This window comes from Lissotriton vulgaris, chromosome 6 (assembly GCF_964263255.1).
Source record: "Lissotriton vulgaris chromosome 6, aLisVul1.2, whole genome shotgun sequence".
NCBI lineage: Eukaryota > Metazoa > Chordata > Amphibia > Caudata > Salamandridae > Lissotriton > Lissotriton vulgaris.
Window position 1 is genome coordinate 1778104263 of NC_141694.1, and position 14011 is coordinate 1778118273.

Genomic DNA, 14011 nt, shown 5'->3' on the forward strand with positions numbered 1-14011 from the left:
GGATGACAGTGTGTTGCAGAAGCAAAGAGCGTGCTTTATGATGCTGTCCCTGATAACACTGATTCATATGATAATCTTTGTATTTGCATATGCAAATGTGTATTTAAAATAATATGATTTTAAAGAGACGATCCATTGATTTATTTTGAATTCAGCACTTGGAAAAGAAGGAGGGGCTGAGAACCTGCTCCCAGGGACCAGCAGGCAGCGCCTGAGGAGGTCTGTGCATTGTTACTCATTACCCACCTTAATGAAAGTCACATTGTTGGCTGGTTACAGGGGTCGCTGACTCATCGCTCCGCAGGCAGTGGTTAAAGGTTCAGAACAGTCTGTCCCAGGCCTCTTTCTCCTCCTTAGAAGCGGTGTGGGTTGTGTCTCCAGGCGCCTCGAGGCAGAGAAGGGAAGCAGCTCCTGTTCAGACTCCAAGAAGCAGTCATCATGGTAAAGACGATGCTGGAAAGAATATGTGGCTGAGAAATAGAAAGGCAAGATGGCGGGTCAGACCAACTCTTTGGACAATCTGATTTGCGTTTTCCTTTTAACATCAGTAGAGGTGAAAAATGGGAATGGTCTAGTGAAAGATATTTGGAAAGAATACGCAGCATCTTTGAGAAGCAGGGAGAGTTTCATGTAGTCCGGTTTTGGCGCGGGATTCTTTTCCTGTGGAGCTGAGAGGAGTTGAGCCTGGCCAGTCATAGATGTGCAAGGCACTGACGCATGGTTTGTAAGACGTTTCTACCTCTGAGCCACAAGTTATGAAACCTGAAGGTCAAGTCAGAGAAGGCTATGATTAATTAAAACAGGCCGGTTCTGTGTTAAGGCCACTGCAAGCATCTGCCTTATTGTCTCATCACAGGGTGGCGCATCAGGCTGCCTATTGTACCAAATTGACTCAAAAAGGCGGCGGTGCTACAGGAAGGGGAACTTGCAAGTGACAAAGTATTATTTTACCTGAGTTTCAGTAATTCTTTGCGCAAGGGCAGGCTAATGTCTATAGATGATGAGAACTTTTATTGGATAAATCAGTGGCAGTATGCTAAGGGTATGGCGTATGCGTGTGTATGGAAATTAAAACATCTTTGAATATAGCATATTGAATCAACGCTTGGCGATACAAAATCTAAAGATTCAGAGTAGTAGGGAGTGAGAGCAATACGATCAAAGAAGGTTTAAGGAAAATACAAAATATTCAGGAGGCAAAGAGGGTCTGGCGATTACCAATCACTCTAGGAAAACCATTTTAGAGGGGAGGCGATGGTTAGGAAATGGTGGTTGATTTAACTTTTATTTTTTCCTTCAGAGTATTATATAGGAGAACTTGACCCAAAGGTATCGGGTATCAGAGCGCTTTACATGAGCACCAGTTGCGTTACACAAGGACACATTCATTTTATTTTGTAAGGCACGATATGTCCAGAATCACAAGATCTTGTGCGTCTTTGCCAAGACTCGAAAAGATTTGAAGGGCGACCGCCCTTGCCATTAGGCCACATACGCCTAGTATAACTTATTTTGATCATGGGACCATTATGCTCGTGAGAGATTAGCTGGATACTAACCCCCCTCCCCCCCCCCCTAAATAGCTTGCTACCCTTATTCTAACAAATACATTTTTGTTGTATGCCGTTGTGGTGGTGCAACATAAGCCTTCATTCCAAATTCAAGGTTAACCTGAGAAAGAATGAATTTCCTCAGGGATCAGAATGAGGAGTTGTGTGATGATTTTTATATTCTCAGAGTTATCCCATGATAGATTCTGGCCGGTCAAACCTGCTGAAATATATCATGAGAAAATGTGTAGGTTAAGGCAAAATATGCAGAATGTGGAGTATTAAATACCAATTCTGCTCGCTAGGTCTCATTTCCATGTTAAGAATTCAGAATAGGAGGTATTTACAACAGCAGGGAAAAAACTCCTTGGCCTCTGATAAGTGGTCAATATCCTATACCTGCCCTTTCCCATACACAACGCAAGTACACGCACAAGCACATAAATGAAAACTGCACACATGCGGTTAAACACACACAGATACAACATGCACACACACACATATGCATATGCACACTCACACATGTATGCACACCCAGGCACACACATGCACCTAAGAACCCATGCACGCGCACCTGCTCGCATACACATTTAAAGGAGCTGCTGCACAGGAATGCATAGACCAAACAAAAGAAACATGTAACATCCTCAGGTGGGAAATCTTAAACAAGGAACATATTACTTCATGCGATAGAGACACGGTCACAGATACGGTTTTCTAATGTTTCTTGAGTTAGAAATCCCCTAAAAGCAGAAGACAAGTGGCATTTTGCAAAACAGTAACAGTTTTTTGATTGAACATTACAGCCGGGAGAAAAGTTACAGGCACAAGGACTGGGGAGGAGTGCACAATTTACAATCAGTATGAGGTAGTCTTTTATACAAAACATGGTGAGTCGCAAAAAGTTTCCAGCATACCATATATCATGAGGAACGTTGGTTGCTGCATTTGGAGTCGTAAATTAATTGTCTAATGGTTACTACAGGTGGAAAACGTGTCCAGATGTCCGGCACGGGTAGCGTGTGATCAATACCTGTGCTAGGTCCTGATTGGCTATGTGTTCCTAACTCATGTGGCATATGACTTTTTATGGTGTGTTAGGAGTGCGCCTAACCTCCAACGGCCATGTGCGCTTTGTTGGGGTTATCTCCCTCGACCCTTTGTGATGTTGCTGCGCCTATCTGTGGATTGATAGTGCCAGCTACACACCCTCCCACCTGTGACATATCATTCAGCAATCCCAGGCTTTGGTCTCGGGGCATGCTTGACTACATATTTGCGAGTCAAGGTTGTTGTGGAGTTTACAACGGCTATTCTGTTAAAAAGGATGAGATTTCATTTTCATCGATAAGTGCATCGATTTCCATATTAACACTAACTCTGAGCTGCAATGGGACACATTTCTGCTTTTTCATGATTTAGCCAATAAGTCTAGTCTGGTTAAATACAGTTTTTTGATTAGTGCCTATGAGGTGCAGACATCCATATTTTATGAAGACGCAATACTGCGTCCAAATACCACAGTAATCCTGCTCTGCTGGAGAGCTGTATGATTGAGCCAGAGGTTCACTAAAATGTCCACGTCAATTATTTCAAACTACAAAGACATTTTAACAATTTTTTCCTGTTTTTAAGTGCCCTCATTTTTGGTTGATAAGTTCAATGAAACCCAGGAAAATACGCTGATTCGTCCAGGATCGCACTATTTGTGAGGAGCTGAGATTTGGCGTCATAGCACCTTGATCCACATTTGATAATATAGCCAAAGGTCACCTCTCCTAAAACTTTTATGCAGGTGAATTTTGCAGAATTTTGAATTAATACAGAAGCAGCCTGCTTTAAAAGGCTTTGAAATATTTTCATGAATATGAACAAGGCATTCGAAATATTTATTGACTTCTGATATCCAGCAGAGAGAGCTGGATGTGGCGGTAAGCAATCTGGATCAATGAGATGAAAGTCTTTTTAATTTATGATGCAGTTATTAAATTCCAGTTGCCTGTTAGACCCTGAGTAATCACTGTTGCTGGTACGTGCCCGGCAAAGATGCCCTTCGAAGATCGTACTGGTAATATATTAATCTGGATGGAAAGAAAGCGAATCATTTACTGAGAAAATCAATTGACAACAAATAGCTAAGCCATCAGTAAAGCTACAATCTCAAGGACAAAGAAAAAAAATAATATTCTTCAAATCCTAGGCTGCCTTGGCGCTCTGCCGCTTTGGAAGGATTTTGCTCTGATTTCTCACTCCTACCGTTAAAATGGAGCTGTGTTCGCATCAGATGCGAAACAGTTAAAAATTTGCAAACATTTGTGACAAGATTTTTCAATTCTATTAAGGACATGGAGGCTCCGATTAATAAATGCAAAGAATGAGAAGCATAATCGGAGCCTACGGTCCTGACATAGAATTATTCCTCAGGCTCAAATATCCAAAGATTGGACAAACGACAAAATGGCTGCTGCCAGTGAGCACCTGTGGTGTAATAAAGAGTATTTTTGCAGATGGCGCGCATGGGCGTCCGCACCCAGTGTGTGCTAACAGCCGTTGTATCTAATTGGCAGTGATGGAAGTTTGAAAGCCTCCCCTGTTGCTGTTGGCCGATTCCAGAGCGAATAAACCTACGGGTGTGATTTGGAAGGTGCATATTAAATCGATGTTAGTTGAGTGGTATCAAAACATTGCAAGCAGCATGTGAAAGCATTCAGCTAATGTTCAATCAAAACAGTCAAATCAAAACAGTTTGACGATGACACATTTTTGTGTTGATTTTAGGCTATTTATGTAGCGCAACATTTACTCTAATTGAGAAACTAGGCTCTGTGGGAAGGATTGAATAAGGTGAAATTGAGCTATGGGTTTCCTGTGATTTAAAAAAACATGTTTCCAGGTCTTAGAGAAATCTGAGCACAAAGGGTTCAAGGTGCAGTTCCAGTGCTGGAGAGGTGCAGAGCAGGGCTCCTTGTAGTGGAAAGTTGACCATGAAGGAAAATGTAATAAATAATTAATTTTCCCTCGTTGTCTGTCGAAATCCACCCCCACTGGGCCCCCCCCTCTTAGCTGCATTGGCCACGGCTGTGCCAGGGAAAGATACGGATAAAAGGAGGCACCAGCAATTAGTATTGGAAGCTGTACTCAAAGTTGTCTTTGATAGAAACGTTGGCCCTGATAAAGTCAGTGGTCTACCTACCATAAACGAAACACGTGTTGGCTACATTTTCGTGTTGAATTGATCGGACACATATGAAAATTGAAAATAAGGTGGAGTTTACAACTACAACTACAACTACAACAACTTTTGTGGATAGTTGTAATTTAGACATTGGGGCTCAGGAAAATTTGAATTAAATATACTTCTTGTATTCTCCCACAAGAAAAGATGGCCCAGCTTCATGGAGCATTTCTGAGAAATACAGGTTGATTTCAAAAGGTTACTTTTATGGATGGGTAGCAATGTAGTAGGCACAGGCAGTTGGGAACAGAGTCAAACTTTTTAAAGTTGAAGATGCATCTCACCAAGATATTTTGGATTTTATGTAAAAAATTAATGGTCTTTTTCTGCAGATCTGAGTAGGTTGAGCTGCCATAGTCCAGTCACAAACAGACAAAAGCGTTAGCTACTGTCACTCTATGCAAGAAAGTAGGGAAGGGAAACATTCTGCACAGAGCATGAAGATGACTAAGGGATGTCTCTATAACTTGATTGATTTGGTTGTTCAAATCGAGCTCAGAGACTATTAAGAGGCTAAGATTCCTTACTACACTGGCCGGAGTGAGAGAAACTCAAATTCATGAGATCTAAAGCCAAGATTCCTTGTGGCATTCGATATTGTTGAATGGAAGAATTTCTGATTTGGCTGGGTTTAATCTAAGAAAACATTTGTTCATCCACGGGTTCATTTTTTCCAGGGTAGGGGTGGATCTAGTGATTGAATAATCAGGATTGCATCTGAGGTTAAACAAAATCTGTCTGTCACTGGTGTGTAAGTAAGTTATCACAATAAACAGTTCTAAAAGCATGGCCAGTGCACGAATGTATAAATTGATAATGAGGTGGCAAATAGCGGACCCGTGAAGGACATCCCAATGCAGAGTTAAGGTCGTGGATGAGAAAGGGCGTAGTTGGACTTGTTGACATCCGTCAGAGATAAACATTGGCACCCACTTAAGGACGGTGCTTTCAATGTGGTGCTGTTGTAACTGTTGAATTCATGAATGGTGATCAATAGTGGTGAAAGCAGTAAAGAGATCAAAGAGTATCTACTACACAAGGCCATCCACTGTTTGCCATCATTCTTAAGTCATCAATGACGGAAGATATTACTGTTCCAGGGCCTTCCTCTAGCCTCTAATATGCTTAGTTATTGTCCAGGATACTATTTTCTTCTGGAAATGACTGTAGTTTTGAAGTTGCAACCTTCTCTAGTAGTCCCACTAAGAATGTTAACAATACGAATGTCCCATAACATGCTGGGTCTTCTGGATTTAAAGTGTGCTTTTTCAAAAAGGGACATGTGGTAGATAGTTTGAATGCTAAGAGGACATTCCCTGCAAGGGAATAGTTAATGATCCGTTTGAGATAGGGAACAGTGATGGAGCTAAGAGATTTCCATTTGACAGTGGGACAGTTATCTGAAGGGGAACAAGATTTGTTGATATTATAGTTTGCAGTCTGCATCCAGTATTAACGAAAAAGTGGTTTGGATTCCTTACGTTTGTGGTTGGATCCAACTCATTGCTGGAGTGGACTATCGCTGGACCAGCAGCAGGGCTATTTTTTCTAATGTCATTGGCTTTGTTATGAAAATGACAAGATAATGCATCAGTGAGTTTTTGGCTAGGGAGGATATGTCTTTTGTATAGAATTTGGGCTTACGCAGCTGTAGTAGGGATTTGAAAATGTTTGAGATGTATTTTTGATGTTAGTATTAGTTGGGCATATTAAGTTCTTTATATTGTACTGACCCAGTGGTTGTATGTGTGCAGTTGCTTAACCTCATAGATGCTATTAAACATTCCTCCCCAGTGCTGCGCTGTCCATTGGAACTAGTGCTGAATGGACGTCCAATGGTCGTGCGCAGCACTGGGGAGGTAGTGCTGCCGTCGGCCAATGCACCGAGGCAGCACTTAAGGGGTTAATGTGTCTAAGTTTGCAAAAGGGGTTGTTTAACTTCGAGCAAGTTCTTTCTAACAGTTTTAGATACTCCTATTTTCTAAGTTTGGTGAAGAACTAGGGACAAGACTTTTGGAAATCCCTTTTTTCAGGGTGTGGTTTTATCTAGATTAGCAAAAACAAATAAATTAAAGTTATGCTCCATTCCATTAATATCTGTTAGCTCATTCATTTATCATGTGGGAGGCAATTAAATGAAATTGTTTGTTGAAGATTGATTCATTAACTAAACTCCAGTTACGAAGTATCTTACATTCTACATTTTGGTTGATGTTTGTCTGTGAGAAAATGTAGTTCCAATTTTATTCTAATTGAAAATAAATATGTTTTTGGGAGAGAGTGTGGTCCTCAAACATACACATTTTTGTTTTTAACAGATATTTGTAAGTCTGGTTATGTGTTGAAGGGGATAAGCGCCCACCTCTGGTAATAGTCACAATCCTTGTCAGAGTGAATCCTAAATTATACTGAGCTCAACCCTCTGGTCGGTATAGCACACAATAGATGGGCTTAACCTGTATTAGAGACAAAGTTGTAAGTATTTGTTCAGCACTAAACCTGTAATAAAGTCATAATGAAAAACAATAAAAATCCTTGAAGAAATTCAAAACATTACACCACAATAACAAAAATCTAATAAAGAGAACCAAAGATATGAATTTTTAAAGTTAAAGAAATAAAGTCAAGAAGCAAAAAATGACAATGACTGTCAATAGTCACATAGGAAGAGGAACTAGGCACAACTTGACCATGATGCGATGGAGAGTGGGTCAGATACACCAACCAGGTGTGTTATGTTCAAAGATTTAACTTTCTGACTTCAGTCCTTTAAGTCCCAGTCCACCACAGGAGAACACTTCTAAATCACCCCTCGGACCTCTAGGGAGGTATTTACAGACTTACAGGGTGCCAAGAAGAGATCAACAGGAGAGTCCAGTCCTGTTCCATTTGCCACTGGCCAGCTGGGCACCTGCAGGAAAAGGTCTCTTCTTGCTAATTGAGGTCAGAATTATGACTGTTGGAGTCCACTTCTTTGTCCTGGGTACAAGAGGGGGAACAGGTCAAGTCTTCCAGACTCTCCTGAAGTCTCTGACAGCAGGATCAGTCCTCTTCTGTTCTTACATAGGTCCAGGAGTGATTTGAAGTGAGTGAGTGGAAATGCCATATTTAGGCCTGTGGGATTACCCTAATGAATGGCATGAAGAAGCCTGGAGCTAACCGTACCCACTTTTGGAATTTTCAAGATGGCTGAAATGCTTGTCAGCACTGAGGGCTGGGTGTCTTTGGTGTGTATGTGGGCATGTGTGTTGGGTCTAAAATAGTAATCTCTGTGTTTTACCACATTTAGCTCCAACATCCACTTTGATGAAGTCCCTGTACCCCCAATAACATCAGATACAGAAGTGTTGTAAAACAAAGTTGAGCTTTCAACAACCATCAGTGAATACACAAAAATTGCTATGGAATTGTGTTTCCCTCCTTTGTGGTGATCCTCAAGGATCATATGACAAGACCCCCTTAGACCTTTCAAGTAAGATTTGGCATTCAAATAGGACATGAAACTTTAAAGTCAAAAAGGATCCTGTCAGCCCCCCTTGCATACTCTTTAAGATTCCGAGGGGGTCATCTAGGCCCATTCAGGCAGGCTTATAGTTTTGCTACTAGGGGCAAGTTCACAACTCATTCATGCCTATTAACCTACTGATTTTTCGGCTGGCCCAAGTAGGAAAACAAAAATGCAGATTTAGATTCTTGTGGCATCAGGCAGGGCAAATTCAACTTTTAAAATTTACATTTACATCTGGATTCACCATTGATTTGGATTTTTAACGACTATTAAGCATATTCAATTGTTTGCTAGTTCTGTTTCTGAGATACAGGATTAGTATTTAATATTGCATCCAATTGTTTTCCAATGGAACAGCCAAACCTGCTACAGTGAAATTTGCTTTGGTTGCATTTTCAATGTAAGAACATGTTTTAATATTAAACTTTCAAGGACAGAGCGATTATTGCGGGGGAAAGTGTCCCCTAGTTGCACTGCTTACATCCCAAAGGGGATGTACCTGAGTTCATCAAATTCAACACACTTTTTTTAAAGCGCTTGGCTGATGCTTGAATAAAGTTTCTTTTTAATTCATTTTCATGATGATGAAATTTAAAGCATCTAAAATGTACCCATTCACATGCAAATCAATGCACAAAATAATGTTTAATTCTCGAAATTAAACTATAACAATACATTTCGGGCTTGACGCCCTTCATCAGGGTATTTTAGGCTCTGTGGGATAATTAAAGAGAATGAAATTAGAAAGAGGTCTCAAGGGGTTCCAAGTTTCTTTCCCATCACCAGGTGGTATGTCTGACGGAACACCAGTAGTCGTAAAAAATGATTTATAAATCGGATTGTGAATGTGCTCACCATGTTAACAGAATTTTTAAACAGTGTGCTGGCATGCGACCAGATGGTCTGGTGCAACGAGGTGCCAATATGCATGAACAAACGATCCATGAGTCAGTGGGTGCTTCCGGAGTCAACAATATGTGAAGTACTCCATATTGGTTAATAAATCAAGGTTTGTTGTCGGCCTGTAATGACACCTTGAGTCATAGCTAGAGATTCCAATGTTTACAAGTGGGTACTCTTACAGACTAAAGGACACAGTGAGATATAGGTAGGGTTAGTTCAGGACACAAAACAGGAATGTAACTAATCGTTATTGCTCTAAGTGGGAATACACACCTACTAGCCCGCTGGTGTTAAACACAGGTCATAGAGGTATGAGACTGGCTTTGTAAGAATCATGGAGTGTTAACAACTATGTTCGGGGTGATCAGTGCAGGTTACGCACCAACTCGTAATTCTTACCCCACAAGTCCACTGTTACGAGTTCCAGTCCGTCACCATGTTCCTAGTGAAGTGTGGAGGTGGAAGTGGGAATGTCTTTATGCGTGCTAACGTTAGACATAAAGAAAGACTGTTGATAACTGCACCATTGGCGCCATTCGTAAATGGTAAAGAACACCGTACACACATTGTAAACCAATAAAATCAGTTACATTTGTGTGTTGCATATGAATATGTTATGTTATGTTATGTTATGTTATTGGTATTTATTGTGCGCACAGCTGCTCCAGCAAAGGAGCGTCCTGGCGCCACTAACAAGGTAGAACATAACACAGCAAAAGGTCGAAACAGCCAAAAGGAGAGACTAAAACAAGAAAGTTTTAATGGCTTTCCGAAAAAGCATGAGATCTTCCAGCAGACGAATTTCCACCGCGAGGGAGTTCCAGATGGTTGCTGCTTTAACACCGAAAGAGCGTCCACCGGCACGACAAAGCCTGAATCGAGGGACCACGGCAAGAGCCTGGCCCAAGGAACGCAGAGCGCGTGTTGGAACATAGAAAGACAGGAGATTAGACTGAATCTGGGGGCCTATGCCCTTCAAAATTTTAAAAGTCAAACAAAGGACCTTAAAATGGATTCTCTTCCTCACTGGTAAGCAATGCAAGGAACGAAGAACATTGGACAGAGGACAGTATCTGGGCAGGCCGACTATCGCTCTGGCAGCGGCATTTTGTACCCGCTGTAGGCGGGTAATTTCTGCCTGATTGGCACCCACCAGGAGAGAGCTGGCGTAATCCAGGCGAGACATGACTGTGGCCTGAATCACCACCTGCCTGGTTGGGGCATCAAACAATTTTAGAACGGGTCTTAAACCCCGAAGAACGCCAAAACAGCAAGCTGCTGTTTTCTTGGTATGGCCAACAAAGGTGATACCAGTATCAAGCCAGACTCCCAGGTTTCTTAGTTCCGAGACCGGAGTCGGAGTCGGTCCCAGTTCTGAGGGCCACCATCTGTCACCCCAGAGCTCCACTCTCTTGCCAACAATCATAATCTCTGTCTTGGTGGCATTAAGCTGGAGACAGTTCGCCGTCAACCAGCTGGCCACCGCCTTCAGTCCATTCTGAAACCTTGGGGCGCCTTGTTCCGCATCCCCGCTGAGAGTAACCGCCAGCTGAGTGTCATCGGCATATGACACCAAAGTTAGGCCCCACTGCCTAGCGACCTCAGCCAGCGGTCTCACGTACAGATTGAATAACGCGGGGCTCAGCGAGGATCCCTGCGGAACCCCCATGGCCAGAGGCTGGAATTTGGACTTGAAGGGAGGGATAGCCACACAGAAAGAACGATTGTCGAGGAAGGAGCGGAACCATTGCAGGGCCTGTCCCCCCACTCCGATCTCCTCTAGCCGGTGCAACAGAATGCTGTGGGAAACAGTGTCAAAGGCGGCGCTGAGGTCTAATAATACCAGCGCCGCCGTCAGAACAGCATCCAACACTGCACCTAGATGCTCTACCATGGCAAGAAGGGCTGTTTCCGTGCTGTGCCCAGCACGAAAGCCGTTCTGCGTAGGGTCCAAGGCATTGGTCCGGGCAAGATGTTCTGACAAGGCCAGGTTGACGTGAGCCTCCGCAATTTTTGCTGGCCATGGTAACAATGAAATGGGGCGGCAGCTTTCGGGTTTCGAGGGGTCCAACGAAGGCTTCTTGATGATTGGAGAGACCACGGTCTGCTTCCATTTAGTTGGAACCACCCCTGAGTCCAGTGAAAGATTGACTAGGGAACACACTGCCGAGCGCCCCAGAAAGGACTGTTCTCTAAAAAGAGCGGGTCTTACTGGATCCGACGAGAGCCAGATTTGATCTGCGAGGCAAGTTTATTAAACCCCTCCAAAAGTAGTGGGGGAAAAGAGTGCAGGGTAGCATCGCCTTGAACCCCATCTAGGACTCCCAAGACAGTCCCCGTACTGGGGAAGGCCCGGTAAATAGCCTGGACCTTCTCCAAGAAAAAAGACTTCCAGCAAGTTCTTTCTAACAGTTTTAAATACTCTTATTTTCTAAGTTTGGTGAAGAACTAGGGACAAGACTTTTGGAAATCCCTTTTTTCAGGGTGTGGTTTTATCTAGATTAGCAAAAACAAATAAATTAAAGTTATGCTGCATTCCATTAATATCTGTTAGCTCATTCATTTATCATGTGGGAGGCAATTAAATGAAATTGTTTGTTGAAGATTGATTCATTAACTAAACTCCAGTTACGAAGTATCTTACATTCTACATTTTGGTTGATGTTTGTCTGTGAGAAAATGTAGTTCCAATTTCATTCTAATTGAAAATAAATATGTTTTTGGGAGAGAGTGCGGTCCTCAAACATACACATTTTTCTTTTAACAGATATTTGTAAGTCTGGTTATGTGTTGAAGGGGATAAGCGCCCACCTCTGGTAATAGTCACAATCCTTGTCAGAGTGAATCCTTAAAGTCACTAAATTATACTGAGCTCAACCCTCTGGTCGGTATAGCACACAATAGATGGGCTTAACCTGTATTAGAGACAAAGTTTTAAGTATTTGTTCAGCACTAAACCTGTAATAAAGTCATAATGAAAAACAATAAAAATCCTTGAAGAAATTCAAAACATAACACCACAATAACAAAAATCTAATAAAGAGAACCAAAGATATGAATTTTTAAAGTTAAAGAAATAAAGTCAAGAAGCAAAAAGTGACAATGATTGTCAATAGTCACATAAGAAGAGGAACTAGGCACAACTTGACCATGATGCGATGGAGAGTGGGTCATATACACCAACCAGGTGTGTTATGTTCAAAGATTTCACTTTCTGACTTCAGTCCTTTAAGTCCCAGTCCACTACAGGAGAACACTTCTAAATCCCCCCTCGGACCTCTAGGGAGGTATTTACAGACTTACAGGGTGCCAAGCAGAGATCAACAGGAGAGTCCAGTCCTGTTCCAGTTGCCACTGGTCAGCTGGGCACCTGCAGGAAAAGGTCTCTTCTTGCTAGTTGTCTCCATGTACCTTTAACAAGAGGTCAGAATTATGACTGTTGGAGTCCACTTCTTTGTCTTGGGTACAAGAGGGGGAACAGGTCTAGTCTTCCAGGCTCTCCTGAAGTCTCTGACAGCAGGATCAGTCCTCTTCTGTTCTTACATAGGTCCAGGAGTGATTTGAAATGAGTGAGTGGAAATGCCATATTTAGGCCTGTGGGATTACCCTAACCAATGGCATGAAGAAGCCTGGAGCTAACCGTACCCACTTTTGGAATTTTCAAGATGGCTGAAATGCTTGTCAGCACTGAGGGCTGGGTGTCTTTGGTGTGTATGTGGGCATGTGTGTTGGGTCTAAAATGGTAATCTCTGTGTTTTACCACATCTAGCTCCAACATCCACTTTGATGAAGTCCCTGTACCCCCAATAACATCAGATACAGAAGTGTGGTAAAACAAAGTTGAGCTTTCAACAACCATCAGTAAATATACAAAAATTGATATGGAATTCTGTTTCCCTCCTTTGTGGGCCTCCTCTAGGATCATATGACAAGGCCCCCTCAGACCTGTCAAGTAAGATTTGACATTCAAACAGGACATGATACTTTAAAGTCAAAAAAGATCCTGTCAGCCCCCTTTGCACACTCTGTAAGATTCAGAGGGGGTCATCTAGGCCCATTCAGGCAGGCTTATAGTTTTGCTACTAGGGGCAAGTTCACAACTCATTCATGCCTATTTATCTGCTGATTTCTGGCTGGCCCAAGTAGGAAAACAAAAATGCAGATTTAGATTCTTGGGGCATCAGGTAGGGCAAATTCAACTTTTAAAATTTACAATTACATCTGGATTCACCATTAATTTGGATTTTTAACGACTATTAAGCATATTAGATTGTTTGCTAGTTCTGTTTCTGAGATACAGGATTAGTATTTAATATTGCATCCAATTGTTTTCCAATGGAACAGCCAAACCTGCTACAGTGAAATTTGCTTTGGTTGCATTTTCAATGTAAGAACATGTTTTAATATTAAACTTTCAAGGACAGAGCGATTATTGTTGGGGAAAGCGTCCCCTAGTTGCACCGCTTACATCCCAAAGGGGATGTACCTGAGTTCATCAAATTCAACACACTTTTTTTAAAGCGCTTGGCTGATGCTTGAATAAAGTTTCTTTTTAATTCATTTTCATGATGATGAACTTTAAAGCATTTAAAATGTACCCATTCACATGCAAATCAATGCACAAAATAATGTTTAATTCTCGAAATTCAACTATAACAATACATTTCGGGCTTGACGTCCTTCATCAGGGAATGTTAGGCTCTGTGGGATAATTAAAGAGAATGAAATTAGAAAGAGGTCTCAAGGGGTTCCAAGTTTCTTTCCCATCACCAGGTGGTATGTCTGATGGAACACCAGTAGTCGTAAAAAATGATT

The 14011-nt window shown here is 41.9% G+C and overlaps 1 protein-coding gene across 1 annotated transcript in view; it reads left to right on the forward strand.

Annotated features, from left to right (window-relative positions):
- Nucleotides 1–300: 300 nt before the first annotated feature.
- LOC147709470 (L-gulonolactone oxidase-like) overlaps nt 301–14011 on the forward strand; it is a 722418-nt gene continuing 708707 nt past the window's right edge. The window contains exon 1 of the mRNA XM_086928034.1: nt 301–441. Coding sequence (XP_086784160.1) covers nt 439–441 — 3 coding nt within the window. The 5' untranslated portion in view covers nt 301–438. The remainder of the gene's footprint in view (nt 442–14011) is intronic.